The 27,808-nt window shown below is 38.0% G+C and overlaps 1 protein-coding gene across 2 annotated transcripts in view; it reads left to right on the plus strand.

Moving 5' to 3' along the window:
• UVRAG (UV radiation resistance associated) overlaps nt 1-27,808 on the plus strand; it is a 327,746-nt gene that overhangs the window by 53,978 nt on the left and 245,960 nt on the right. Inside the window, exons 4-5 of one of the 2 annotated variants that reach the window (XM_028115861.2) lie at nt 10,471-10,632; nt 18,997-19,071. In XM_028115861.2, coding sequence (XP_027971662.1) covers nt 10,471-10,632; nt 18,997-19,071 — 237 coding nt within the window. The remainder of the gene's footprint in view (nt 1-10,470; nt 10,633-18,996; nt 19,072-27,808) is intronic. The other variant, XM_088017675.1, reaches the window with a different exon arrangement.

The following is a 27,808-nucleotide window of genomic DNA, read 5'->3' on the forward strand; positions in this document are numbered from 1 at the left end:
TGCCTGTTTGATAGTTAGGGAGCCTGAGGTTCATACAGGCTGGGAAACTTGCTCTAGGGCCCCAGGCCAGTCGTCACTGGTCAAACTGATGTTGGAGAGCCCCGCTCATTTATAGCATTGTGCTACCTTCCTTATGTCACACTGCCTTCAGCTTCCTTCCTTCAACTGATTCAGTGTCTGCTAGAGGTCTCGTAGAGGTCAGTGATGGGCCTTGTAATTGAATAAGCAAAGGTCTAGAGCATGTGTTTTTGGGGAAAGCATGTAACATAATTATCAGAATCATAATTTGGTTGGAATTTTGACTGCCTGAGCTGTTTTTAAATCTTTGGGAAAAAACTGAACGGTATACTTTTTGTGAGTTACTGGACTGCGTGATTGTCAAAGTTTATGTTTCAGTTGAATTGTAACCAAATAAATTAACATTTCATCTCTTTGGGTGTGTGTATGTGAGTAGAGAGTTGGCTCCTCTTGATTATGCCAAATTATGTTACCCTGTATTAAACTGCATCATCTTTGGGGTTTTCTAACTCCTGTCTGGTCAACTACATGATATGGGGGGAGACTAAGATAATTGACACATAGCAATTATGGTACCAGGGAAGAACAGGATTCTTTGAAAACACTGTAGGAGTATTATTTATCTCATTTTAAGAGAGGCTGGCTAGGGTTTCTAACTGAAACTAATTTCTAAGTTGAGATGTGAAGGATGAGTAGAGGTGAATTAGATAGGGAAAGAGAGTTTATTGGGTTGAGAAATAACTACTGCTTATAAAATCAGCATGCAATTTCCAAGAGTTATCTTGTATGTTTAGAGAAATTGTTATGAATTCTTTTTTTTTTATATTTTTTTAAAGATTTTATTTATTTATTTGAGAGAGAGAGAATGAGAGAGAGACAGCATGAGAGGGAAGAGGGTCAGAGGGAGAAGCAGACTCCCCGCTGAGCAGGGAGCCCGATGTGGGACTCGATCCCGGGACTCCAGGATCATGACCTGAGCCGAAGGCAGTCGCTTAACCAACTGAGCCACCCAGGCACCCCTGTTATGAATTCTTAAGTTGTGTTTCTTATGACCATATATTTGTTATTAGGTGATAAGAACGGTGATAGTTTATGAGTGTTTTGGAATTTCTTTTACAAGTGTGTTTCTTTAATAAAAAAGCAGTCATTGAGCAGCGTTATGGAGAAGTTGTCCTGGCTAAATAATGAGTTTAGATTCCCCTGTGGGTAGTGAGTAGGCAGTGAACTTTTCAAAGCCATAAATATCCTGATATTCTGCCACTGTACTTCTGGTGAATATGGTATAGGTCCCTAGATCATCTTAGTACTTGAATGGTTTGTTCCCTCTAGAAAATGGGCTGACGTGTATAGGTTAAATATAAATAAAAATTATCTGGGTCTTTATAATAACATTATTGGGCAATAAAGTCTTTTAATGTCTGGCAGACTATATCGGTCTGTGTCTGAATGTTCCGACTCAGGAATTGTCGCTCTTTGTCTGGCATCTGCTTCTTGAAAGTATAAAGGAAGGGCATTGTAATGAGAATACTGATAAGAGCTGTGCTCTATTAATGTTGTATTGGCTTAGACAAGAAACCCATGTCATCTATTCAACTGTATGATTCAATTTCAGAACACCACTCTCACTTTCAAAGGCTTTTAATTTATTTCAGAATGAAGTATTTACAAATATTTAATACAACAACTGCCCCCCAAGTCTTCCCTCTCCCTGATGCAATATGGCCATTCGGATATATTCACCAAGTCTTTTCCTTTTTTCATTTTGGAAAGGGTGGTTACTTCATGCTTTTTTGGTGCTTTATTACTCTGATCTCATTACTCTGAGAGTGAGAATTTGATTACTATGTCATAATCTAGGGGACATGTACTTTTGTTGAGAGGTGGTCTTATACATGAGAGTAAATGGCTACCTTTTCAGTTGGTATAATTTGAAGGCCAGGAAGGTCCTCCAACACCTTTAGACATTGGACTTTAAGGCCTGAATTTACATCATGAAGAGATATCTTTATTTGATTTATTGCTGCAGGTTCCTCTTTTTAAGATGCTGTATTTTTTTCTGCTATTGGGTCTTTAAAGAATATAGTTTCATTACTTTTTATTGAGATAGAGCACACATTGCAGTAAAGGGCAAAAATAATAGCCTGATGACTTTTCAAAGGGAATAGATCAAGAAGTAGAACACTATCAGCACCCCTGTGTTCTCCCTCTAGGTCACTCCCTCCTCCCAAGGAGAACCACTGTCCTGACTTCAAGCACCATTGATTAGTTTTGCTTGTTTTTGAATATATATATATATTTTGAATATACACACACACACACATATATATAGCATGTCCTCTTTTACTTAGCATTACATATATGAGATTCATCCATATTGTTGCATGTAGTAGTTTATCAATTGTAATGACATGTCCTTTGGTGAACATGTGTATGCATTTCATTGCTGTTAGGTATATACTTAGGAGTGGAATCAAGTGCTGGGTCATAGGTTACTTTCAGCTTTAGTGTATACTTCCAAATAGTTTTTCAAAATGGTTATACCAGTTACATCCCTAGCAGCACTGTGAGGTTTTTAGTTGCTCTACATCCTTCTCCAAACTTGGTATTATCTGTTTTTAAAATTTTAGCCATTCTGGTTGGACAGCAGTATTGCACTATGTTTTTAATTTACATTTCCTCATACACTATTCTAATTGAGTAACTTTTCTGGTTTTATGCTCTTATTGGCCATTTAGATTCTCTCTCTTTTTTTTTTTAAGATTTTACTTATTTGAGAGAGAGACAGAGAGAGCACAAGCAGGAGGAAAAGGACAAGCAGACTCCCCACTGAGCCGGGAGCCTGACACGGGGCTTAATCCCGGGACCCTGATATCATGACCTGAGCTGAAATCAGGGCTTAACTGACTGAGCCACCCAGGAGCCCTCTTTTTTTTTTTTTTTAAATAAAGTGCATGTTCTGGAAAAATATGCCAATTAATGCCAATTAGGAATAAACAAATTCTATGCAAGGACTTGACACCTTTTTAAATTTATAGAATATATTTGATCTAACTTGATAGTTTAATTAGTTCTGTTTTCATGCGTCCTGTTTTTGACTATTCGAGGATAGTGGAGTTGGTGATCTGTTGAATTCAGTTAGGTGAAATGTTATCATTTGAATTTTTCGTATCTACATCACATTTTTTTTTGGTCTCCCTCCCCTCCCCTTTCCTATTTAGGGGACATTATTTACCTTTTTCTCATTGACTCAAGCTTATCATGAAGAACATCACATCTTCTACTAGAGTCATCCTTCAGGGGCTGCCTAGGACATAAAGCCCAATTGCTTTATGCTGAATGGTCCCCAGCAGCATGGCCTGTCTCCTATATAGAAGTTACTTGATGTTATCACTGTTTTTGTTTTTTTATTTTTCATTGTTATCATGTCTTTAAAGTCAGATATGTAGACTTTGACTTCTTGCTCCAGATATAACCAAAGCTATGACCTTAGGCAAGTTACTTCATGGTTTATAGTATCAGTTTCTCCTTTGAAAAATTGGGATGAAGCTGTCCACAGGACTTTGAGTTTTGTCAAGATAAAGTATAGCTGATCTGTAATGAATGCTTCATTCTTGTAGTAATATTCTAGCCTTTGCTGTCATGTTTACTTACTTACTTGTGTCTCAGCCCTGCTCAGGGGTATAGTGTGGTGATAGGGCAGTAAGGGCAAGTTTGAATCATGTGAAGTGACCCCAGTTCCTTTTGCCCAGAGAATGGGGCACAGGTAGAGGGCAAAGTTCTTTCTTCCTCTTTCTGCCTCTGACTGTGGGATCTAAAACAAGGAAATTGTTGACAATCTCATGAGGCCCTTTTGTTCTAAATTCTGTCTTCTGTGCTTTATTGGGGAGAAAAAAACCCAAGAACCACACACACACACAAAAAAGTGAGGGGAATTTTAGAGACCTAGGTTGAAATTCTGGTGCTGTGTTTACTAGGAGACCTTAGACAAGACCCTTAGCTACTGTGTTTCATTGATTCTAAGATGCACATTTTCCCCAAGTTTAACACCTCTGAAATCTAGATGCATCTTAAAATCATTACTACTACTTTTTTTTTTTTTAAGAGAGAGAGAGAGAATCTTAAGCAGGCTCCATGCCCAGCATGAGCCAGACACAGGGCTTGATCTCAGGACCCTGAGATCATGACCTGAGCCAAAATCAAGAGTGGGATGCTTAACTGACTGAGCCCTCAGCCACCCTTTTATTAATGGCACATAAAATAATGATGCATCTTATAATTGGTGGTATCTCAGATTTGATGAAATGACATTTTGTCTTTTTAACTATTGAAGTTAACAAGTTGTCTTATTTACATCAGGTGAACTTATTGTTGAGAGGAACAGGGCTATTTTATTTAAACAGATAGATACTTCTGCTGTGTAATGCTAGGATAGGCATTCTTCTGTGTCCATTTCATATATATCTGACTTTATATAGTACTTACCACTGATAAGTGTTAAATGACAGCTATTACTATAATTATTATTCTTTTTAAGCCTTATTAATTTTTAAAGATTTTATTTTATTTATTTATTTGAGAGAGAGAGAGAGAGAGCACAAGAGGGGGTAGGGTCAGAGGGAGAAGCATACTCCCTGCAGAGCAGGGAGCCTGATGCGGGACTCGATCCTGGAACTCCAGGATCATGACCCGAGCCGAAGGCAGTTGCTTAACCAACTTAGCCACCCAGGCGCCCTATTCTTTTAAAGCTTAAAACTCTGTGAAGTGGTAGTTGTTCTGGTTTTTATAAGTGAGTATTTTAAGATACGGAGGGGATTATGTGGTTTAACAGTATAGTTTGATTTCAGCCCTTGCCTCTCTACCATACTGCCTCTCAGCTCTCTGTTTGATAGACTGAAGCCTGAAGGTACATTACTTCACAAGCCAGTGGTTCTCTTTGGTTGATTGTCTTCTGTTGTTACATCCACATTTCTAGTGATCACTTTGGTGTCTACAGAGATTAGTGACCAAAGTTTGTGCTCAGATATTTAAATGAAATTCTACCCTTATTTAGCAGGGCTACTAAAACAGTTGTAGTGAGATAGATACTGGGGGTCATATAAGAATGGAATTCTGTTGATCTTAGGTTAAAATTCTTGGGTAGCTGGAATTTATTTGTTTATGATTCAATATAAAACTGATTACATAAACGTGCTGCTTTACTGTGTTATCATCGTGCTATTTATTGATGGTCTTTCAGTATCCTCAGACATCCATATCCATTGATCAGACATTCATTCACTCATGCAGCAAAAATGTATTGAGTGCATACCATGGACTTTTCAAGCTTTGAAGATGTTGTAAACAAATCAGACAGTGTACCTGTCTGTCAAAGCTTTTATTTTAGTTGAAGGAAATCACACAATAAAAATATCAAAATATAAGTGAAAAGATATATCGGGCATAAAGTACTATGAAATTGGAAGTCATGTCTTAGCTCCAGAAGCTTCAAAAACCAAACCCACAAAACACTTACCAGTATAGCCCCTAAAACAAAAACAAGCACTACCCTACTCCCCTTCCTGCTTTACTCAGAAAAATAAATGCCACAGAGCCAAGAACAATTACCCTTATATGAGGACTTTTTGATTTACTGATTCATATAACATGAAAATTGTTAATTTAATAAGATTGATTATATTTACACTTACAATGAAAGCCCTAACATTTAATATAGAGGAAATAAATGAAAGTAATCTGTATTGTAGTTCAATTCTATTGATGTCATTAGAGCTCCTTAATGTTTTGACTTTTCAGAATGTTTTAAGTATCTGAATGATTCTCTCTTTTTTTAAAAAGATTTTTAAGAAAGATTTTATGTATTTGAGAGAGAGAGAGCTAGAGAGGGTGAGAGCATGAGCAGGGGGAGGGGTAGAGGGAGAGGGAGAAGCAAATTCCCCGCTGAGCAGGGAGCCCGATGTGGGACTTGATCCCAGGACCCTGGGATCATGACCTGAGCCAAAGGCAGATGCTTAACCAACTGAGCCATCCTGAATGATTCTCTTAATGAACAATAAAATTCTTTCAGAGCGTAAAGTTGACCTTGTCATTCTTAACCTTAAAACCTTTCAGTGGCTCCTCCACATCTTGTACAGAGTAAAGTACTCCTTGGCAAGGCATGAAAGATCCTTTAGGTTTTTTTTTTTTTTTTTTTTTTTTTTTTTAATTTTTAGGTAATCTCTACACCTAACATGGGGCTCTAATTCAGTGACCCTGGGATCAAGAGTCTGGTAGACCAACTAAGCCAGCCAGGTGCCCCCAAAGATCCTTCAGTGTAGCTGCTGGTTTATCTTGAGCTTTGTGTCCTGCTAGCATCCCAGGAGTTGTCTTAGCTCCCCGAGCACACCTTGCTACATCACCCTGCTGAGCCCTTGTTTATTGTGGTCCCTATGCCTGAAGTTCCTTATTTTCACCTGGGGAAATCCTGTTTGTCCTTTGAAAGCCAAGTTTCACAGCCTTTGTGGTGATGTCTTTCCCCTATTCCTTCAAAGTTTATTATTCCCTTCTGTGCTACTGTGTAACCTTGTGCATAATTCTGTTACTGAACTTTTCATGAGATAATGTAATTATTTAAATGCGGGTTTGAATCTAATAAGCTGGAGGTACTTTGAGGCCTTTGTTTATGTGTTGCTTCTTAATAATTGTGTGTCTTAAGTATTGAATAAATAAATGAATTACCATATGAAGCCATATTAATAAGAAATTAGAATATATTCTTCTAATGACTATAATAAATAAGCAGCAAAATTCAGAAGTACTGGTGGTCATTCTGAGGAACTGCGTGCAGCATGGACTTCCCTTCTAGGTCAGGGCCCGCTAATGCTCTGGAGAAGCCTGGAGAACAGGCAGAGCTGTGAGGGGGACTTAATCACTGAGGTGGCTAAGGGATCTATTTCTGCTGGTTTTGGCTGGAGAAGAGCTAGCTCTGGCCTTGTCAGGATGGAGAATTCAGAGCCCTCCCAGGGTGTTGAGCCCCTACTTGTGTGTCTGGTGCCTTGGGGTATTGTTCTATGAGGGAGATTTAGTATCTACTTTGACAGAGGAGAAACAAATTCAGGGGGCCTAAACAGGTTTCTCCAGCTCACCACACGAACATGACCTTGTTTGGTTGGTTGGTTTTGTTTGGGTTTTGTTTAGTTTGAAGACCGTTGGGGACCCATGTGGTTCCTGGTCCTCTGCTCCCTTCATTCACCCTCTCCCTGGCTGACCTGGCTCGCGACATGGTTGCTCCTTCCACCTTCACCTCTCCTCTGGGCTCCAGACTGCCACCTGACATCTGCACTCACATGTCCCAAAGGCATCTCACCACTGGCCCGTTGGAGTGGGGACTCCCGGTTCTCTTGCCCACCCCTGCCCCCACACCACACCGCTTTGCCTCTGCCAGGCTTGCCCTGCACAGAAAACAGCACATCATCTGCCCAGTTAGTTGTTTGAGGCAGAGACCCAGGAGACGTTCTAGATTCCTCCCTTAGCTGGCCCTCACCTTCACCCATCAGCAACTCCTATCACATCTAGTTCGGAAACACCTCCCCCTTACGTGTCCCATCTCCGTTCTCCGCCTCCCAGACCGTCTCCCGCAGGCACCACTGCACTAGCCTCCGGGCTGATGTTCCTCCTCTTCTTGGTTTCTTCACGCAGCAAATGGTTATTGGGTGTGCGTGTATTCTTTACAGGTATACCTCATTTTACTGCACTTACTTTATTGCGCTTTGCAGATAATGTTTTTACAAATTGAATGTTTATGGCAACCCGACTTTGAGAAATTCTATTGGTGCCATTTTTCCAAATACATTTGCTCACTTCCTGTCTCTGTGTCATGTTTTAGTGATTTTCGCAATATTTCAAAATTTTCATTATGATCATACTTGTTTTTTTTTAAGATTTTATTTATTTGTCAGAGAGAGAGAGAGAGCACAAGCAGGGGAGGGGCAGAGGGAGAGGGAGAAGCAAGCTCCCCGCTGAGCAAGGAGCCTGATGGGGGATTCCATCCCAGGACTCTGGGATTATGACCTGAGTGGAAGGCAGATGCTTAACCAACTGAGTCACTCAGGTGTCCCATTGTGATTATACTTGTTATGGTGATCTGTGACATTGCTGTCACAATTGTTCTGGGGCACCAGGCATTGCACCCATGAAGACAGTGAACTTAATTGATAAATGTTGTGTGTGTTCTGACTGTTCCACAGACCAGCCATTCCCCCACCTCTCTCCCTCTCTTCAGGCCACTCCCTATTCCCTTGAGATACAACAATATTGAAATTAGGCCAGTTAATAGCCCGACAGTGGCCTCTTAAAAGTTCAAGTGAAAGAGTCACATGCCTCTTTAAATCACAAGCTAGAAATGAATAAGCTTAGTGAGGAGAGCATGTTGAAAGCCAAGATATACTGAAAGCTAGGCCTCTTGCACCAAACAGTTAGCCAAGTTGTGAATGTTAAAGGAAAAGTGCTTGAAGGATATTAAAAGTACTACTCCAGTGAACACACAATGATAAGAAAACGAAATAGTCTTATTGCTGATGTGGAGGAAGTTTGAGAGGTTTGGATAAAAGATCAAACCAGCTACAACATTCCCTTAAACCAAAGCCTGATCCAGAGCAAGACCCTAACTCTCTTTGATTACATGAAGGCTGGGTGGCATGAGGAAGCTGCAGAAGAAAAGTTGAAGCTAGCAGAGGTTGGTTCATGAGGTTTAAGGAAAGAAGCCATGTTTATGAGGTTTAAGTGCAAGGTGAAACAGCAAGTGCTGATACAGAATCTGCAGCAAGTTATCCAGAAGACCTGGTGAAGATAATTAATAAGGTGGCTACACTAAACAACAGATTTTCGACGTACATGAAACAGCCTTCTTATTGGAAAAAGGTGCCTTCTAGGACTTTCACAGCTAGAGAAGTCAATGCCTGGCTTCAAAGCTTCAAAAGGACAGGCTGACTCTCTTGTTAGAGGCTATGCTGCTGGTGATTAAGTTGAAGCCAATGTCATTTACCATTTTGAAAATCTTAGGGCCCTTAAAAGTTATGCTAAATCTACTCTGCCTGTGCTCTATAAATGGAGCAAGAAAGCCTGAATGGCAGCACATCTGTTTACAACATGATTTCATGAATCTTTTAAGCCCACTGTTGAGATCTGCTCAGAAAAAGATTCCTTTCAAGATGTTACTCCTCATTGACAATGCACCTGGTCACCCTGTTCTGATAGAGATGTACAGTGAAATTAACATTGTTTTTGTGCTTGCTGACACAACATCCATTTTGTAGCCCATATGGATCAAGGAGTCATTTCAACTTTTTAGTCTTACTATTTAAGAAATACATTTTGTAAGGCTATAGCTGCTGTAGGTAGTGATTCCTCTGCTGAATCTGGGCAAAGTCAATTGAAAACCTTCCAGGAAGGATTCACCATTCTAGATGCCATTAAAGAACATTTGTGATTCATGGGAAGAGGTCAAAATATCAGTATTAACAGGAATTTGGAAGAAGGTGATTCCAACCCAAATAAATGACTGTGAGGTGTTCAAGAGTGGAGGGAGTGACTGCAGATGTGAAAATAGCAAGAGAACTTGAATGAGAGGTGGAGTCTGAACATGTGACTGAATTGCCGCAATCTCATGATAAAACTTGAACAGATGAGCAGTTACTTCTCATGGAAGAGCAATGAAAGTGGTTTCTTGAGAAGGAATCTACTCCTGATGAAGATTTTGTGAAGATGGTTGAAATGACAAAAAAGGATTTAGAAATTACATAAACTTGGTTGATAAAGCAGTGGTAGGTTTGAGAGGATTGATTGTAATTTTGAAAGAGGTTTTGCTATGGGTAAAATGCTATCAAACAGTATCACATGCTACAGAGAAATCATTCGTGAAAGGAAGAGTCAATCAATCAATGCAGGAAACTCCATTGTTGTCTTATTTTAAGAAATTGCCACATCCGCCCTAGCCTTCAGCAACCACCACCCTGATGAGTCAGCAGCCATCAACACTGAGGCAAGACCCTCCACCAACACAAAGATTGTGACTCGCTGAAAGCTCAGATGATGGTTACATTTTTAAGCAATAAAGTACTTTTTAATTAAGGTATGTACATTGGTTTTTTTTTTTTAGACATGATGCTGTTATACACTTAATAGACTGTGGTATAGTGTAAACATAAATGCACTGAGAAACCAAAAGATTCATTTGACTTGCTTTAGTTTGGTACTTGCTTTATTGTGGTGGTCTGGGACCAAACTGCAATTATCTTTGAGGTATGCTTATACCATTATCATCCCCATTGTGTTAATTAGATGTCTTCCTGGTTTATTTAAGTCTGCAATTTGATATATTTTTGAGGTGTTTTGGTTTTCAAAAACAAAATGATTTATAATCTAATTGAAATAATTGTAAACAAATTAGAGTCTTCATGCTTTCCTTTCCATCAACAGAATCCAACGTGGCGGAGTCTTGATTTTGGAATAATGCCAGACCGTCTTGATACATCTGTGTCTTGTTTTGTGGTGAAGATATGGGGTGGAAAGGAGAACATCTACCAGCTTTTGATTGAATGGAAAGTCTGTTTGGATGGGCTGAAATACTTGGGTCAGCAGGTAACTTTTAGACTGTAGTTTTGAGTATTTGTCTTCTCTAAACCTACCTAACCTTTTTGTATATTCTTTAGATTCTACATTTCCTATTATAGAGAACCTTTATGATTGTTTACTTAATTATAGAAAATTTTTTTAAAATATCCTTTATTTTTTATTTATTTTTTTTACATTTTTTAAAAGATTTTAATTATTTATTTGAGAGAGAGAGAATGAGAGATAGAGAGCACGAGAGGGAAGAGGGTCAGAAGGAGAAGCAGACTCCCTGCTGAGCAGGGAGCCCGATGTGGAACTCGATCCTGGGACTCCAGGTTCATGACCTGAGCCGAAGGTAGTCGCTTAACCAACTGAGCCACCCAGGTGCCCAATTATAGAAATTTTGAGTCATTGCCAAGTTTAAAAATAATTTTTAACTGAAGAAACTTAAAAAGAAGCACCCTAAGCTGTTAATTTAAGAGGAATTTTTTTTTTTTGTAGGAAAGAATATGCTTTCCCATAGCATTCTGCTTCTTCTATTTTATTGCACTTGATATTAGCCAAAAGACCAAGAAGCGATCTTCTGTTTTATTGGTTCTAAAAATTAGGTTGCAAATATGGAACATACTATTAAAAACTTCTCTTATGACCAGTAGAGTTGCATTATTTCGGGAAGAAAGAGAACTGCTGTTTATTTATTTATTTATTTATTATTTTTATTATTTTTTTTTTTGGAGAGCTACTACTGTTCATTGAGCACAGGGCTGACAAGTGCCTGACTTGCATGCTACTAACAAGTCCCTATGAGTGAGGTAGCTATTGGATCATAGCACTCTTTGTAAGCTGAGAAGTAGCTCCATAATCCCTTTGGACACAGTGTTCTGGGATGCAGCTAGTAATATATCAGAATTGCTGATGATATGAAACCTATTTACCATCCCCAGACATAGGTTATTATACTTAATATTTATAGCAGGCTTGTGAAGGTTGGTATTAGTGTCCTTATTTTCCAGATGGGAAAATTGAACCACAGAGAGTTTAATTACTCAAGATCACACTGCTAGGTAGAGCTAATATTTAAATCTAGGCCTGGCTGACTTACAGATTCATTCTTTGTGCTGTACCACACTGATATATACTTGTAGTCCTTGGTAACCTACCTTGGAATAAATGCTGTGTCTTTTTGTGATACCTGTGGGATACTGTTAAAGGTAACTCCAAAATTTATTTATTTATTTATTTATTTAGAGAGCATGCATGTGAATGGGGGTAGGGGGTTGAGGGGGCAGAGGGGGAGAGGGAGAGAGAGAAAGAGAGAGAGAGAGAATCTTAAGTAGGCTCCATACCCAGTGCAGAGCCTGACATAGGGCTCGATCTAAGGACCATGAGAAAATGACCTGAGCTGAAATCAAAAGTTGGTTGCTTAACCAACTGAGCCACCCAGGTGCCCCTGCTTTATTTCTTTTAAAGAAACAGTTTAATTCTACATATTTTTTTTTCAGATTAAAAAAACCCCTCTGCCCTCATTTTGCTTACCATATACTTTATTTTGTGTCTTCCTATAGTAGATCAGAACAATGCATGTAAGATATTTTCCATAACTGAATTCTAACTGCTGTAGATTCTTAAGCTTTTTTTGTTTTTATATTTTTCCTTCTGTTTTACGACTGATCTCAGCAAAAATTTATAAAATAATGACTTTTGGCTTAGGGCCTTTCTCCTCTCTTTCAGTATGAGATACTTGTTGCCTTTTGGCTGGCCAGCCAGAGCCCTGCACTGAGGTGCATACTTTTTCTGTCTTCCCACATACCATAGTTGGCTCGCTGTGGATAGACTGTGGTATTGAGCACTTATCTTCTGAAAGTACTTACATTTCATGGAGGATGATGCTTCTTAACATTAGAGTTGTATGGCTATAATTTGGTAGGGGAGTTTTTGGCCAAAGAAGATGGACTTCATGCTTTTCAACTCACATATTCCTTAGGTAGTGATCTTCTTGAAATACCCAACTGTGTTTATGTTGAACCTGCTCTAATTTCAGAGAGTCAGTTTTTGGGTGTCTTCTTACAAAGCTGGTTATGTGGGTATAACGGAGAACAAGAGCAAGAGAAAACATGTTTTTTAAGCCAATTAAAAACTTATCATTGTAGAAACCAAAACTCCCCTACAGAATAGATATAACAAGTAACATACGACTAGGAAATCAGATAAAATAAAATTACAAATTTTCAGAGGAAAGCAAGACTAAGATGTATCAGGAGAATAGCCAGAATTACTTAGGTTCATTGACTGATCATCTGCTTTCTACCAGATATTACTCTTACTGTTAAGGTTCCAGAGACGGATAAGACAAGATCCTTAGACTTGGTAAACTGATGATTGGTGAATACCTGCATAGACCTGCATGGTACCATACTGTTTTGATTGTTATAGCTTTGTAATATAATTTGGAGGAGTATATGGAAGAGGTATTTAGACAAGTTGGGGTAGAGTCAAGGAGGGCTGACTTTTGAATGAAACTTTTTTTACAGGTCAGGTTTGTTGGGGTATAATGTATATACAATGAAATTCACCCTTATAAGGTATGCAGTTCAGTGGGTTTGACAAATGTATAGTCTAGTAACCACCACAATGAATAATGCTGCTGTGAATATTTAAATATAGGTCTTTAGGTTGACATATGTTGTCATTTCTCTTGAGTAAATACATAGGAATGGAATTGCTGGGTCTAGTGGTAAGTGTATGTTGAAATTTATAAGAAACTGCCAAGTTGTTTTCCATTGTAGTGGGTTTTAGCCATTATGATGGATTTTAAATGGTTATCTTGTTGTGATTTTTTTTTTTTAAGTTTTAATTTTAATTACCCAGTGTTGATCACGAAAAGTGCCTTCCTTAATCCCTATCACCTACCTCCCCTTTGGTAACCACCAATTTTTGCTCTCTAGCTGAGTGTTTCTTGGTTTGTGTCTCTTTTTCCCCCCTTTGCTCATTTGTTTCATTTCTTAAATTCTACATGTGAGTGAAATCATATGGTATTTATCTTTTTCTGGTTGATTTATTTCACTTAGCATTATACTCTCGAGCTCCATCCATATCATTGCAAGTGGCAAGAATTCATTCTTTTTTATGGTTGAGTGATATTCACAGTTTGTGTGTGTCTGTGTGTGTGTGTGTGTGTGTGTGTGTGTGTGTGTGTGTGTGTACACCACATCTTCTTTATCCATTCATCAATTGATGGACACTTCAGCTGCTTCCCTATCTTGACTATTCTAAATAAAGCTACTCTAAACATAGGGGTGCATGTATCCCTTTGAATTAGTGTTTTTGTATTATTTGGATAAATACTTAATAATGCAATTGCTGGATCATAGGGTAGTTCTGTTTTTAACTTTTTGAGGTAACTCCATACTGTTTTCCACAGTCGCTGCCTTTCTCTCCACATCCTTACCGACACCTGTTGTTTCTTATGTTCTTGATTTTATCCATTCTGACAGTTGTGATATCTCATTGTAGTTTTGATTTGCATTTCTCTGATGGTAAGTGATGATGAGCATTTTTTCATGTGTCTGTTGGCCATCTGTATGTCGTCTTTGGAGAAAAGTCTGTTCATGTCTTCTGCCCATTTTTTTAATTGGATTATTTGCTTTTTGGGTGTTGAGTTCTTTATATATTTCGGATACTAACCCTTTATTTGATGTGTCATTTGCAAATATCTTCTCTTATTCAGTAGGTTGCCTTTTAGTTTTGTTGATTGTTTCTTTGCTGTGCAGAAGCTTTTTATTTTGATATAGTCCCAATAGTTTATTTTTGCTTTTGTTTCCCTTGTCTCAGGGGACCTAGCTAAAAAAAAGTTGGTGTTGCCAAAGTCAGAGAAATTACTGCCTATGCTCTTTTCTAGGATTTTTATGGTTTCAGGCCTCACATTTAGGTCTTTAATCCCTTTTGAATTTATTTTTGTGTATTGTGTAAGAAAGTGGTCCAGTTTCATTCTTTCGCCCGTGGCTGTCTAGTTTTCCCAGCACCATTTGTTGAAGAGACTGTCTTTTTCCCATTGGATATTCTTTCCTGCTTTGTCGAAGATTAATTGACCATATAATTGTGGGTTTATTTCTAGATACTCTATTCTGTTGCATTGATCTATGTGTTTTTGTGCCAATACCATACTGTTTTGATTACTGCAGCTTTGTAATACAACTTGAAGTCTGGTATTGTGATGCCTCCAGATTTGCTTTTCTTTTTCAAGATTGCTTTAGAGATTCAGGGTCTTTTGTGGTTCCATACAAATTTTAGGATTGCTTGTTCTATTTCTATGGAAAATGCTATTGGTATTTTGACAGGGATTGCATTAAATATGTAGATTGCTTTGAGTAGTATAGACAATTTTAACAATATTGTTCTTCCAATCCATGAGTATGGAATTTGGAATGTCTTTCCATTTCTTTGTGTTGTCTTCAATTTCTTTCATCATCAGTGTTTTATAGTTTTTAGAGTACAGGTCTTTCATCCTTTTGGTTAGATTTATTCCTAGGTATCTTATTATTTTGGGTGTAATTGTGAATGGGATTGTTTTCTTTTTTCTACTTATTTTTTAAAAAAAGATTTTATTTATTTGATAGAGAGAACAAGCGGGGGGAGTGGCAGAGGAAGAGGGACAAGCAGACTGCTGATGCTGGGCTCGATCCTAGGACCTCAGGATCATGACCTGAGCCAAAGGCAGATGCTTAACCAACTGAGCCACCCAAGTGCCCCGGGATGGTTTTGTTAATTTCTCTTTCTGTGGCTTCATTATGGGTATACAGAATCTTGTGATTTTATTTGAATTTATCTAGTGATGAAGTCATGTTGAACAATAAAAAATGTTTATTTGTCATCATTCTCTCTCTTGCCCCTTTTTGGGTGAAAGGTTTATTCAGAGATTTTGCCCAATTTTTATTTGGCTGTTTGAATTCTCATCATTGACTTGTAAAATTTCTGTCTGTATTCTGGATATGAGTCAGTTCTTTATAAGATAGTATTTTCTGAATATTTTCTGCCAGTCTGTGGCTTGTCCCTTTTTTTTTTTAATGTTTTATTTATTTATTTGACACAGAGAGAGAGAGAGAGAGAGAGCACAAACAGGCGGAGTGGCAGGCAAAGGGAGAGGGAGAAGCAGGCTCCCTGCTGAGTAGGGAGCCTACTGCAGGACTCAATCCGAGGACCCTGGGATCATGACCTGAGCTAAAGGGAGACGCTTAACCCACTGAGCCACCCAGGCGCCCCTTGTCCTTTCATTTCTTTAAGTGTCATTTAAACAACAGAAATTTATAAGTGTTAAATTCCACTATATCGGTTTTTGCTTTTATGTTTCATACTTTTTGTGTCTTATCTAAGACATATTTGCCTAATCGAAGATCACAGAGATTTTCTCCTGTGGGGTTTCTCCTCTAGAAACTTTGTAGTATTAGGTTTTATGTTTATGTCTATGATCATTTTGGATTAACTTTTATTTAAGGTGTAAATTTCATTGTTTTGCAGATGGATGAACATTTGTTCCTGTACTGTGTTGTAAGAGCTATGAATTACCTTGTTATCTTTGTTGAAAATCAATGGTTTAAAATAATTTGCCTGGGTCTGTTTCTGGACGCTATTCTATTTCATTGTTCTGCATGTCTGTCTTTATTCCCATACCACATTATCTTGAATGCCGTAGTTTTATACATCATGAATTGAAGTAATCTGAATCCTCCAACTTTGATCTTTTTTCAGAATTGTTCTGGCTATTTTAGATCTTTTGCCTTTACGTATACACTTTAGAATTAATTTGTCAATTCTACAAAAATCTGAGAAAATTTTGGGAGAATTGACATCTTAATAGTATTGGGTATTTCAATCTATGGACATGGCATATCTCTCCATTTGTGAAAATCTTTGATTTCACTCATCGTTTTGTAGTTTTAAGTATACAGCTCTTACACATATTTTGTTAGATTTGTACTTGTGGATTCCATGTTTTTTATGGTAGTTTAAATGCTATTCATTTAAAAAATATTCCTATTTCCAATTGTTGCTAGTATATAGAAACATTTCTGTATTGAGCATGTATTCTGTGACCTTGCTAAACTCATTTATTAGATCTAATAGTTTTTTTTGGTAGATTCCTTTTGTAGATTGCTATGTAGGAAATCATGCCTGTGAACACATGGTCTAATTTCTTCCTTCCTAATGAATATGTGTTTTTCTCTTTTCTTATCATTTCACTGGTAAGACCTCAGTACAGTATTGAATAGAAGTGAGTAGAGTGGGCATCCTTGTTTTGTTACTGATGTTGTGTAAAAGTATTCAGTCTTTAATTATTAAGTATAATATTAGCTGTAAATTTTGTAGACACTTTATGAAAGGAAAGTAAATTTTCTTTCATTATGGATTACATTTGTTAATATTTTGTTAAGGCTTTTTTCATCTATGTCCTTGGGGGATATTGGTCTGTACTTTTCTTGCATTGTCCTTGTCTGGTTTAGTATGAGAGTAATGCTGGTCTTGTAAAATGGATTGGGATGCCTTTACTCTTCTGTTTTCTGGAGGAATTTGTGTAAAATTGGTATTACTTATTCAGCAAATATTTGACAGAATTCTTCAGTGAACTCATCTGGGTGTTAAGATTTCCCTGTGGGAAAGTTTAAAAGTATGACTTCTGTTACTTTATTAGATGTGGGGCTATTTAGCATATCTGTGTCTTCTTATGCTTTGATAGTTTGTCTTCCAAAGAATTTATCGGTTTCACCTAAGATTTCAAGTTTGTTAGTATAAAGATTTCCACAATATTACTATATCCTTGTAATGTATATAGGCTATATAATGATCCTTTCCTCTTTCATTCTCGCTATCTGTAATTTCTGTCTCCTCTCTTCTCTTGATCACTCTGCTTAGAGATTTATCTGTTTTCTTAGGTTTTCAAATAACTAGTGTTTGGTTTCATTGATTATTGTTATTGTTTTCAGTTTCTTTGATTTCTGATTTTATCCTTTAATTTTCTTTCTTTTGCTTGCTTTGGGTTTACTTTGCTCTTCTTTACTAGTTTCTTAAGGTAGGATTTTTGCATTACTGTTTTGAGACTTCTCTTTTCTAGAGTAAGCATCTAGTAATTTTTCCCCTAAGCCTTGCTTTAACTGTGACTCACAAACTTTTTTTTTTTAATATTTTATTTATTTATTTGACAGAGAGAGACACAGCGAGAGAGGGAACACAAGCAGGGGGAGTGGGAGAGGGAGAAGCAGGCTTCCTGCCAAGCAGAGAGCCTGATGCGGGGCTCGATCCCAGGACCCTGAGATCATGACCTGAGCTGAACGCAGACACTTAACGACTGAGCCACCCAGGCACCCCATGACTCATAAACTTCGATGTTATATTTTCATTTTCATTCAATTCAGAATATTTTCTAATTTCCCTTTTATTTCTTCTTGATCCATTGGTTATTTAGAGGTGTAGTGTTTAATTTTCAAACATTTGTGGATTTTCCAGATATCCTTCTTTTGTTGTTTTCTACTTGAATTCTGTTGAGTTAAGAGAAAATAGTTTGTATGATTTCAATCTTTTCAGCTTTTTTTGAGGTTTATTTTATGGCCTAGAATATAAAATCTCTTCTATGGTGAATGTTTCCCGTACAAGTGATGTGTATTCTGTTGTCGTTGAATCCAGATGTCAGTTAGGTTAAATTAATTGATAATCTTGAGTGAAATTTGAATGATATGTTAGATTTAGCCAGAGGAGCTGGGGGTAGGCACGGAAGTATGATAAAACAGAGCATAATCTGATTCATTCATTTTTACTTGAGGAAACTAGAGTCCAGAGTGATGTTGCAAATTAGATATTATTATCTTTAAACAGTCTTTTTTTTTTAAAGATTTTATTTATTTATTTGACAGAGAGAGACATAGGTGGAAGGCAGACGCTTAATGACTGAGCCACCCAGGTGCCCCTAAACTGTCTTCTTGAAAATAGAAAATAATATTAATCTTTTGTGTTTTTTTCTGGGACTTTATAGTTTTTAAAGCACTCTTATAGACTAATTGGATTGTGTTTTCTTTGAGATCAGAGAATGTATAGTATGTCTCTGGATCCCTTGTATTTCAGAAATAGTCTTTCCATAGCAATCTCAAGAAGTGTTTGTGGAAAATGAAAGTGAATGATCATGCTTGTTCTCTTGTGTGATGATTTTGTGAGCCCTTTGACTAAAGCAGGAAGCACTGAATTGATTACCTGGTCTTAGGATAAATTATATGGTTTCTGCTGGCTTGTTAGATTAGTCAGCCTGTTTCTCAGCATTGAAGTAGATCCTGTGGTAACTGTCGTGCCTTAATCATAACAAAACTTAATTGGAATGAGAACTGATAACGTGTTTTTCTTCTCTCTTAGATTCATGCCCGCAACCAAAATGAAATAATTTTTGGGCTGAATGATGGCTACTATGGTGCTCCATTTGAACATAAGGTAAGAGGATTTTTCTAATGCTGTGAGTTTTGTTTAGTGCAGCTGTGCCTTGACATAGTGTACAAAGCTCTGTGTAAATAGAATCTTGTTTTAAGTATCATTGTACATTTATTTAGTGTGGCTTAAGGTGAATGCTTTTTAAAGTGAAAACTTGTTTTGTAGCCACCCTGATTCATCTTTTCTAAATCCAGATTATTTTTTTAAGAGGAAATCTGGCTTTTTGCTCTTATTCTATGTAATTCTTTGGAGAGTCAAAACAGAATGGTGAATTTTGATTAAGTACAATACAATTTGATTAAATGTTTCAGATACCTTTTATACTTGGAGTAAATTTAAGAAACTGTGAGTCAAGTGATATTATAGTCAGTGCTATCTGTATCTACAGGCGATTAGAGAAAGGAAAGGGAAGAGAATTCATATTTACCAAGTACCTACTATCTATGTTACTATGCCAGGTGATTCATGTTCTTTATCCCACTTAATACTAGCCACAAACCAAATGAGGTGAGTTTTCTATATTACTTGCTCTTAGTGAACACATTGCTTCATAATTCTTGGTTGTGTGAAATACTATCGCTAAAATGCTCCATTCATTCAGCAGCTAATTATTGAGTACCTGCTCTTTGTCAGCCATTGGGCCCTCTCTGTAAGTGCTAAAGGTACATTGGTGAACAGATGGATATTTTCCAGCACGAGTGTGTGGAAGAGACAAGCACTGGTAAAGTAACCTAACAGATGAATATATATAAACACAAGTGGTGGTAATGCTATAAGAGCATGTAGTGAAGACCTTACCTGCACTCTTAGGGACTCTCTATTTGAGAACTAGACTTTTAAGGCTATAATCCAGAGGATGAGTGGAAGTGAACCAAGTGCAGGGAGTGTGGGCTGAATGGGAAGAACGTTCTAGCAGAGGAGGTTGGCAAGTTCGAAGGCCATGAAGTGGAAGAGCATGTGGTGGGTTTTAGGGACTAAAGGAAGGTCAGAGTGATGAGGAAGAGTGATACCTGATGAGACTGGACAGGAAGGTATGGAACCACATCATATAGAACCTTTTAAAGGATTTTATCCTAAGAGCAGTGGATTGTGTTGAAGGATTTTTAGCATGGCAGAGATATAATTTGATTTGTATTTTGATTTCACTCTGTCTGTAGTAAATACTGATTGTAGAGGAGGTAAGAATATATGTGGAAAGACAGAAAGGAGGATCATGCAGTATATTAGGTAAGAGATGCTGATACTTTGGAACAAAGTTATGGCAGAATAGAGAGAAGGTGGATTTAGGAAAGTTTTAGGAGGTAAAAATCATTAGGACCTGGTATGCTTCAAATTTAGGGTATAAGGAAAAAGGTGTAAAGGATGACTTTTGGGTTTCTGGCTTGGGTAGTGTAATGGGATGGATAAATGTTCCAGGCACTGGGAGAACTAAGGGACAGCAGGTTTGGTGGAGGCAGACTGAGAGCTGATATTTGATCATATGGACTTTGAGATGCCTTCAAGATACCCATGTGCAGATTGGAGTTCAGAGGAGAGAAGTCGGTTAGAGATATAAATGTGGGGCCAATGGCACATAATCACTGAAATGATGAGTTCAGGCTAGGGGCAGACTGTACAGTGAGGAAAAAGGGGCCTTAATAACCAAGCCTTGAGGACCTCCAACTTTTAAGGGCCAAGTAGAGGTGGAGGCATTGGAAAAGTTGACTGAGAAGGAGTGATGAGGGATGTATAAGGAAAAGAATGTAGAGTCTCATAGGATCTCAGAGTCCAAAGAAAAAGAGTTGTTTTGTTTTGGTTTTTGGCTTTTAAGGGGCGGGAGTGGTCAGATAACATGAGGATTGAAAATTGCCCATTGGATTTGGCAAAATGGAAGGTATTCTAGGTGACTTCATCAAATTTGATTCAAGCTCTGATAAGCTTTTTTTTAAAATTTGTTTTAAACTCAGAACCCTTATATTCTGAGTTCCTAAAGTTTATTAAATGTGTATACCTTTGACATAGAGATACCACTTTATAATTCTTTCTTCCTTTGTTGTATAGATCCTCTAATCTGTAAGCTTTTTTTTTTTTTTAAAGATTTTATTTATTTACTTGACAGAGAGAGAGAGAGAGAGAGCACAAGCAGGGGGAGTGGCAGGCAGAGGCAGAGGGAGAAGCAGGCTCCCCGCAGAGCAGGGGGAGCCTGATGTGGGACTCGATCCCAGGACCCTGGGATCATGACCTGAGCCGAAGGCAGTCGCTTAACCAACTGAGCCACCCAGGCGCCCTAATCTGTAAGCTTTTTAAGGACATATTTGTATATGTAATTTTGAATTCCCAGTACCTATCACAGTTCTTGAGACATGGTATTTGCTTAGTAAAAATGTTTGATTTAATGAGAGAATTATGGGATGGCTACTGTTTTTTTTTTTTTTTTTACGGTGTCCCATTTATAGGGTTAACCATCCTGACCCTGTTGAGGGATTAAGTTCCTCTTACAACTGGTAACTAGCACACTATCTAGCACAATATCTGGTACATAGTAATAATATTAAAGCGAATATTTATTGAACGTTACTGTGTATCAAATACTTTTAAGAGCTTTATATCTGTTATTCTATTTAATCTCCCAAAGAATTGCATAGTCAGATACTATTAGTAATTGAAGTTTTGGATAGCCGATGACTAATGCCCCTTTCTTCTCCCCATGCGTTTGGAACAAGTTTAGAAATAAGACAGGTGATAGATAAATGGAGATCAAAATGTTGGCTTTATTACTAATAAAATTAATTGGCAATTGTGGCTTAAATTCTACAAGTAAAAGAGCTTGTATACTTCCTCCCAAATTGAACCTTCCCCCCAAAACAACAAAACAAGCAAAACCAGGATCTTGCCCTCTTACAGGGACAAATCCTAATCCTCCAAGCTAAAAGCAGAATTTATGTGTGCTCTAGGCAGGCTGTTCCTGACTGGGAGGGAAACTGGAAAGAACTGAGGCCATCATGGTCTGTTTCTTCTCCCAAGCTCAGCAGTCAGTCTTCTGCCTGTCCTGGAAGGACACAGAGAAACTGGAAATGTTCTCTTTAGGACCTGGGAAATGGAGTGGGACTTTTTTTTTTTTTTTTAAGATTTTATTTATTTATTTGATAGAGATAGAGCACAAGCAGGGGGAGTGGCAGGCAGAAGGAGAGGGAGAAGCAGGCTCCCCGCTGAGCAGAGACCCTGATGTGGGGCTCAAGGCGTGGAACATCTTTTGCCTGTGTGGAAACATGAGTGCAGAATGTTCTCCCTGACAATAATAATGATGATGATGATGATGATAGCTAATGTTCTGTGAGCTAATAATAATGCCAGGTACTGTTCTAATTCCTTTCATAGTTTACCTCATTTAAACCTCACAATTGTCTTTTTACAGAAGAGGAAGCCTGCACACAGAAGTTAAGTAACTTTCTCCAGATTACAGAGCTACTAAGTAGCAGAGATGGGATTCAAGACCAAATGGTCAATAAAACTTTATTGAGTATGTTTTATTGTAATAAGTGGTATATTTTATTCTATAGTCCTTCAGTTAGTGAATTTTACAAATTTATACGTCCAGTCTTATCTTGCCCCTGTACCAGCTTTCAGATGAACATCCGATACATAGTTTGAACCTTAAAAAACATTAGTTTTCCTTTTTAAAGAAAGCCATAAGCAATTTTTCCAGTCCAGATGTCCTTGTAAGTGCACACTTTGAGACCCTCCACTGCACCAAACAAAAAGCAATGATTCGTTTAACTCCCCCAAACCCAAAGAACCAAAACCAAACAAAAAAACCCTAGTGATCGGTGAAATCAGAGAAATTTAAAGAGACATACTTTGCTAAAACAAACTAAAAGCAAGAAAATAAACCTATCTGGAACAGAAATGGAATAAAAACTTGAAGAAGTAGGCAGAAGCAGAAGCCTAGTCGTTGAAAGATGTGTTCCTCTGGGCAAAATGAACACAAAGCTGAGAAAGGTAGGAATCTCCCAATTACAGAGGGAGGCTGAAGAAAAGACATCTTAGAGAAACTGCAGATCTTTAAGGTTAATTTTAAAAGGAGAAATCTTAAAAAAAATAAAAAGAGAAATCTTAAAAATGAGCAGAGAGAAAGGAAATATTACCTACAAATTAGACTGACAGCAGACTTTGCAGCAGTAACAGTTGATGCCAGGAGAAATAATCAAGTGCTATTAACTATTAAATGTATCATTCTATTTCTAGTAAACCTTCAGTCAAGGGCGAGGGTGAAAGAGGAACAATTTTAAAGACACACAGATTGAGAATTTACTGCCCACAGACCCTTTATCTTTTTTTTTTTATTATTTTTATTTTATTATTTGAGAGAGAGACAATGAGAGAGAGAGAGCACGAGAGGGAAGAGGGTCAGAGGGAGAAGCAGACTCCCCGCCGAGCAGGGAGCCCGACGCGGGACTCGATCCCAGGACTCCAGGACCATGACCTGAGCCGAAGGCAGTCGCTTAACCAACTGAGCCACCCAGGCGCCCGACCCTTTATCTTTACTGAATAGTGGAGGTAGAGAAGTGATCCCAAAGGGAAGATGTAGGAAGTAACAGCAAGTTACAGCAAAATACAAAAAAGTGGTTACAACGTTAGTGAATGCAGTTAACTACTGACAGCAAACTAACATGCAAACAAAAACTTAATATGTAATAAGTTATGTTTTAAGGTAAAAACAAACTAGACCATTGTTATTCAAAGAACAGTTTGTGGACCAGAGGTAGTCTAAGAACTGTCTGTCACTAGTCTGTGGTGAGCCAAGTATAAAAAGTAAGAGTAAATGTTTCAAAACTTTTATAGCAGTTTGACATTATTGTGCCTTTTTATTGTATTTTACAAAAGTATCAGTTCACAATGGATTGAAGGAAAAGCAACTGGTCCTTGGCCACAGAGCTTTTGAGAAGCAGTTCTCTAGACAACAATAATGAGGTGAGGGAGGGTGTGTAAAGAGTTAAGACTCATTGAGGTCACTGATCTGGGAGGAGGATAGTAAACAACTACAGAATTTGTTAGAAAAATTTGTGGTCAAGTGTGCATGTTAAAAATGTGAAAGTAGTATAGGTTAGAAACCAGAGAATATATATATATATATTTTTTAAAGATTTTATTTATTTATTTGAGAGAGAGAGAATGAGAGATAGAAAGCACGAGAGGGAAGAGGGTCAGAGGGAGAAGCAGACTCCCTGCTGAGCAGGAAGCCCGATGTGGGACTCGATCCCGGGACTCCAGGATCATGACCTGAGCCGAAGGCAGTCGCTTAACCAACTGAGCCACCCAGGCGCCCATGAGAATATATATTTTTAAGTAGCAGAGGAAAAAAGGGATTATGAAGAGTAGAAAATTTTGTCGACTAATAGGAGGGAGAAAAGAAAACAAGTGGTAAACAAAAACATGTAGTAGAGTCGTAGAAATAAGTCCAAATGTATTTGTAATGACAGTAATTGTAAACAGATAATCATATCTATGTTGGACATATTTTGTAAAGGATTTTATTTTTTTTATTTTTGTTTTTTAAAGATTTTATTTATTTATTTGACAGAGAGAGACACAGGGAGAGAGGGAACACAAGCAGGGGAAGTGGGAGAGGGAGAAGCAGGCTTCCCGCCAAGCAGGGAGCCCGATGCGGGGCTGGATCCCAGGACCCTGGGATCATGACCTGAGCCGAAGGCAGACGCTTAACGACTGAGCCACCCAGGCGCCCCTCATAAAGGATTTTATAAAATGCTAAAGTAACAAGGCTTTGAGAACAGGATTGTATCTTTTTTTTAAAAAAAGATTTTATTTATTTATTTGACAGAGAGAGATCACAAGTAGGCAGATAGACAGGCAGAGGGAGAGGGAGAAGCAGGCTCCCTGCTGAGCACGCAGCCTGATGCAGGACTTCATCCCAAGACGCTGGGATCGTGACCTGAGCTGAAGGCAGATGCCCAACTGACTGAGCCACCCACGTGCCCCGAGAATAGGATTGTATTTTAAGAATGTATATACGCTAAGAAGAATTAAACCTGTGGGGTGGTAAGCACATTTTATTTATTTTTTTATTTATTTTTAAAGATTTTATTTATTTATTTGACAGAGAGAGAGAGAGAGAGAGAGTGAGAGCAGGAACACAAACAGGGGGAGTGGGAGAGAGAGAAGCAGGCTTCCTGCCAAGCAGGTAGCCCGATGCAGGGCTCGATCCCAGGACCCCAGGATCATGACCTGAGCCTAAGGCAGACGCTTAACGACTGAACCACCCAGGTGCCCCAAGGAAGCACGTTTTAAAGCAACTTTATAAATAGTGACTAGAATTTTTGTTGACCATTTCTTAAGTGTTCTTGTTGTTTTACATTAATTGTAACCAGAAACACTTATTATTACCTCTGATGATTCTGTTGTTGTTAATCCTTCCTGTGTCCATATTACTTAAAGTGCCTTCAGCCACTATGGGTCTAAAAGCTGAAATTACTTATTTGCTCAGAACTCTTGCCTCTTTGTTTGTTCATCTCCTTCTTGAAAAGGCCTTACTCATTTCTGTTGAGTTTTTAGGAACCTGGTCAATCTCTCAACTACATAGGACAATGGACCAGTAGTTCAGTCTCACTACCAGGAATGTGGAAACACTTAACACAGAAAATCTTTGACTAAAATATGCTGTGGGTTTGAATCCTTTGTTCAGCAACCTCTGCTGACATTATTAGGGAGTGATATGTTCTTGTTAACTTTATGTAGTATGAGTGTATTTTTTTGGCCTATGAACATAGAACTCTTAGCTATTTAGCAGCAATGCAGATGAAGAGATGATTGAGTAAATGATGAAAGTCTTCTTCTGTCTGTATTTGCAAAAGTGATTTTTTTTCCATCAATAAATATCAAGTACCTACTATGTGCCAATTATTAAACTAAGTGTTTTGGGATACAAAAGTATTAGATGCAGATTTCTTTTATCCAGGTGAGATAAAACACCATGTATTCCAGAAGAGCTCTAGTTTACCATGGATTTAGTTTGAAAAATTGTTTTTGATGTCAGTTATTTGGGTCTTGCAGATAACACAGGTGAATTATAGCAGAACTTTAAATAATCTGAAGAGCACCTTAGGAAGGAGGTGCTTTTTTTTTTTAACATTTGGAGACTATGGAGAACCAGAGAGCAACACTGTTGTGGCTTAAGTTGGAGTGGATGTAGGTTGGTGAATAAAAGCTAGGTGGCTGGGAGGGATGTTTTCTAGGTGGATTGAACTTCTAGAATGGCATCTGGGGGAGCATGAGGACTACTAAGAGGCTATTGGGCCAGCTCTTTATCCATTAAGCTGGAAACCTTTCAGATCTCAGTTTAGGAGTTTTGCCTTTTATAAAGACATGTAAGACTATCTTTGCCTGAATTGCCTTTTGTCAGCTACTCTTTTTTTTTTTTTTTTTTGCTACTCTTATTTTTGGGAGGATGCTGACAGCTTACCTGGGTGAGTGTATACTCCTAGTAGTTAAACGTACAGGTTTTAGAGTCAGATTGATGTGAGTTTAATTCCAGGCACTTCTGCAACTTACCTGTGAGGGAGATCTTTGGCAAATTAAGTCACCTCTGAGTTTTTCTCCTCTTATACAGAGAACAATTTGTTCAAATTGTTTGGGGATGAAAAGTGATAATGTACAGTATAAGACTGGCACATGAATAGAGTTCAATAATAAATGGAAACTACTCACTAGCCTCTAAACCCTATGGTAAAAGGGATTACCTCTCTAATCCTATTGCATTAACATTGCGTCCCTTGCACAGTATCTGGCATATAGTATAGTAGGTGCTCAATAGAAGTTTGTTAATGAATGTAGGTGAATGCATGCTGTCTTTGGGACTATCATAGCAGTAACTGAGAATAAAAATCTTGAGAGGATGGTATTATTTCTCTCTCCTACCCTACTTTAACCCTAGTCCCAACTTCTGGAGTTTTATTTTTAAAGATTTAATTATTTATTCATTTGTGAGAGAGTGAGTGAGAACATGAGCTGGGTGGGCAGGGTTAGAGGGAAGGGAGAAGCAGACTCCCCACTGAGCAGGGAGCTGACCTGGAGCTCCATCCTAGGGCCCTGGATAATGACCTGAGTTGAAGGCAGACCCTTAACCGACTGAGCCACCCAGGTGCCCCTCTGGAGTTTTATTTTTATGTAACTCATACTGCCATAATAATTCTAACTACTGTGTTTTTGACAAAGTACAAAAAGCATTAGATTATTAAGAATTCTTTTCTCAGACTAAAAGTTATAGCAGCAGTTATCTTCAGAGTCCAGTAGATGGCAATGGTTTCTCACTTTAATGGAAAAAAAAAATCAGAGCAGGAGTAGAATCTAGTAAAAAGGATCAAATCTTTTTGGAATGAAACTCTTAGGAGATTGAAATAGCAATTTGGTGATTAATTTCACAAACACAGTCACATAACTTAATCATCTCAAGTACATCGTCGAGCCTAGGTTAAAGACTTAGGGACAATACCAAGTTTCAGAACCTGTACAAATGAAAATTTCTTATTTTATATTTTTCAAGGCATGATACTTTTGAAAAGTAGAAAATCTGAATTCTAATCCCAGTTAAGATATTTCCATTTAGTTAACTTTATAGAACTGAGAAGTTAAAAAAATGGCTATTTCCTCTTACCAGTCAAATTAATGGACACTAACTTGTTTCCAAAGCACGTCCCACACAGTATGCGAAGCTGGACATTCAGAGGTGGGGATTAAATGTCCCAAG

Source organism: Eumetopias jubatus, unplaced genomic scaffold (assembly GCF_037043125.1).
Source record: "Eumetopias jubatus isolate StellerSeaLion01/CBP00866 unplaced genomic scaffold, mEumJub1_p1.0 scaffold_13, whole genome shotgun sequence".
Lineage (NCBI taxonomy): Eukaryota > Metazoa > Chordata > Mammalia > Carnivora > Otariidae > Eumetopias > Eumetopias jubatus.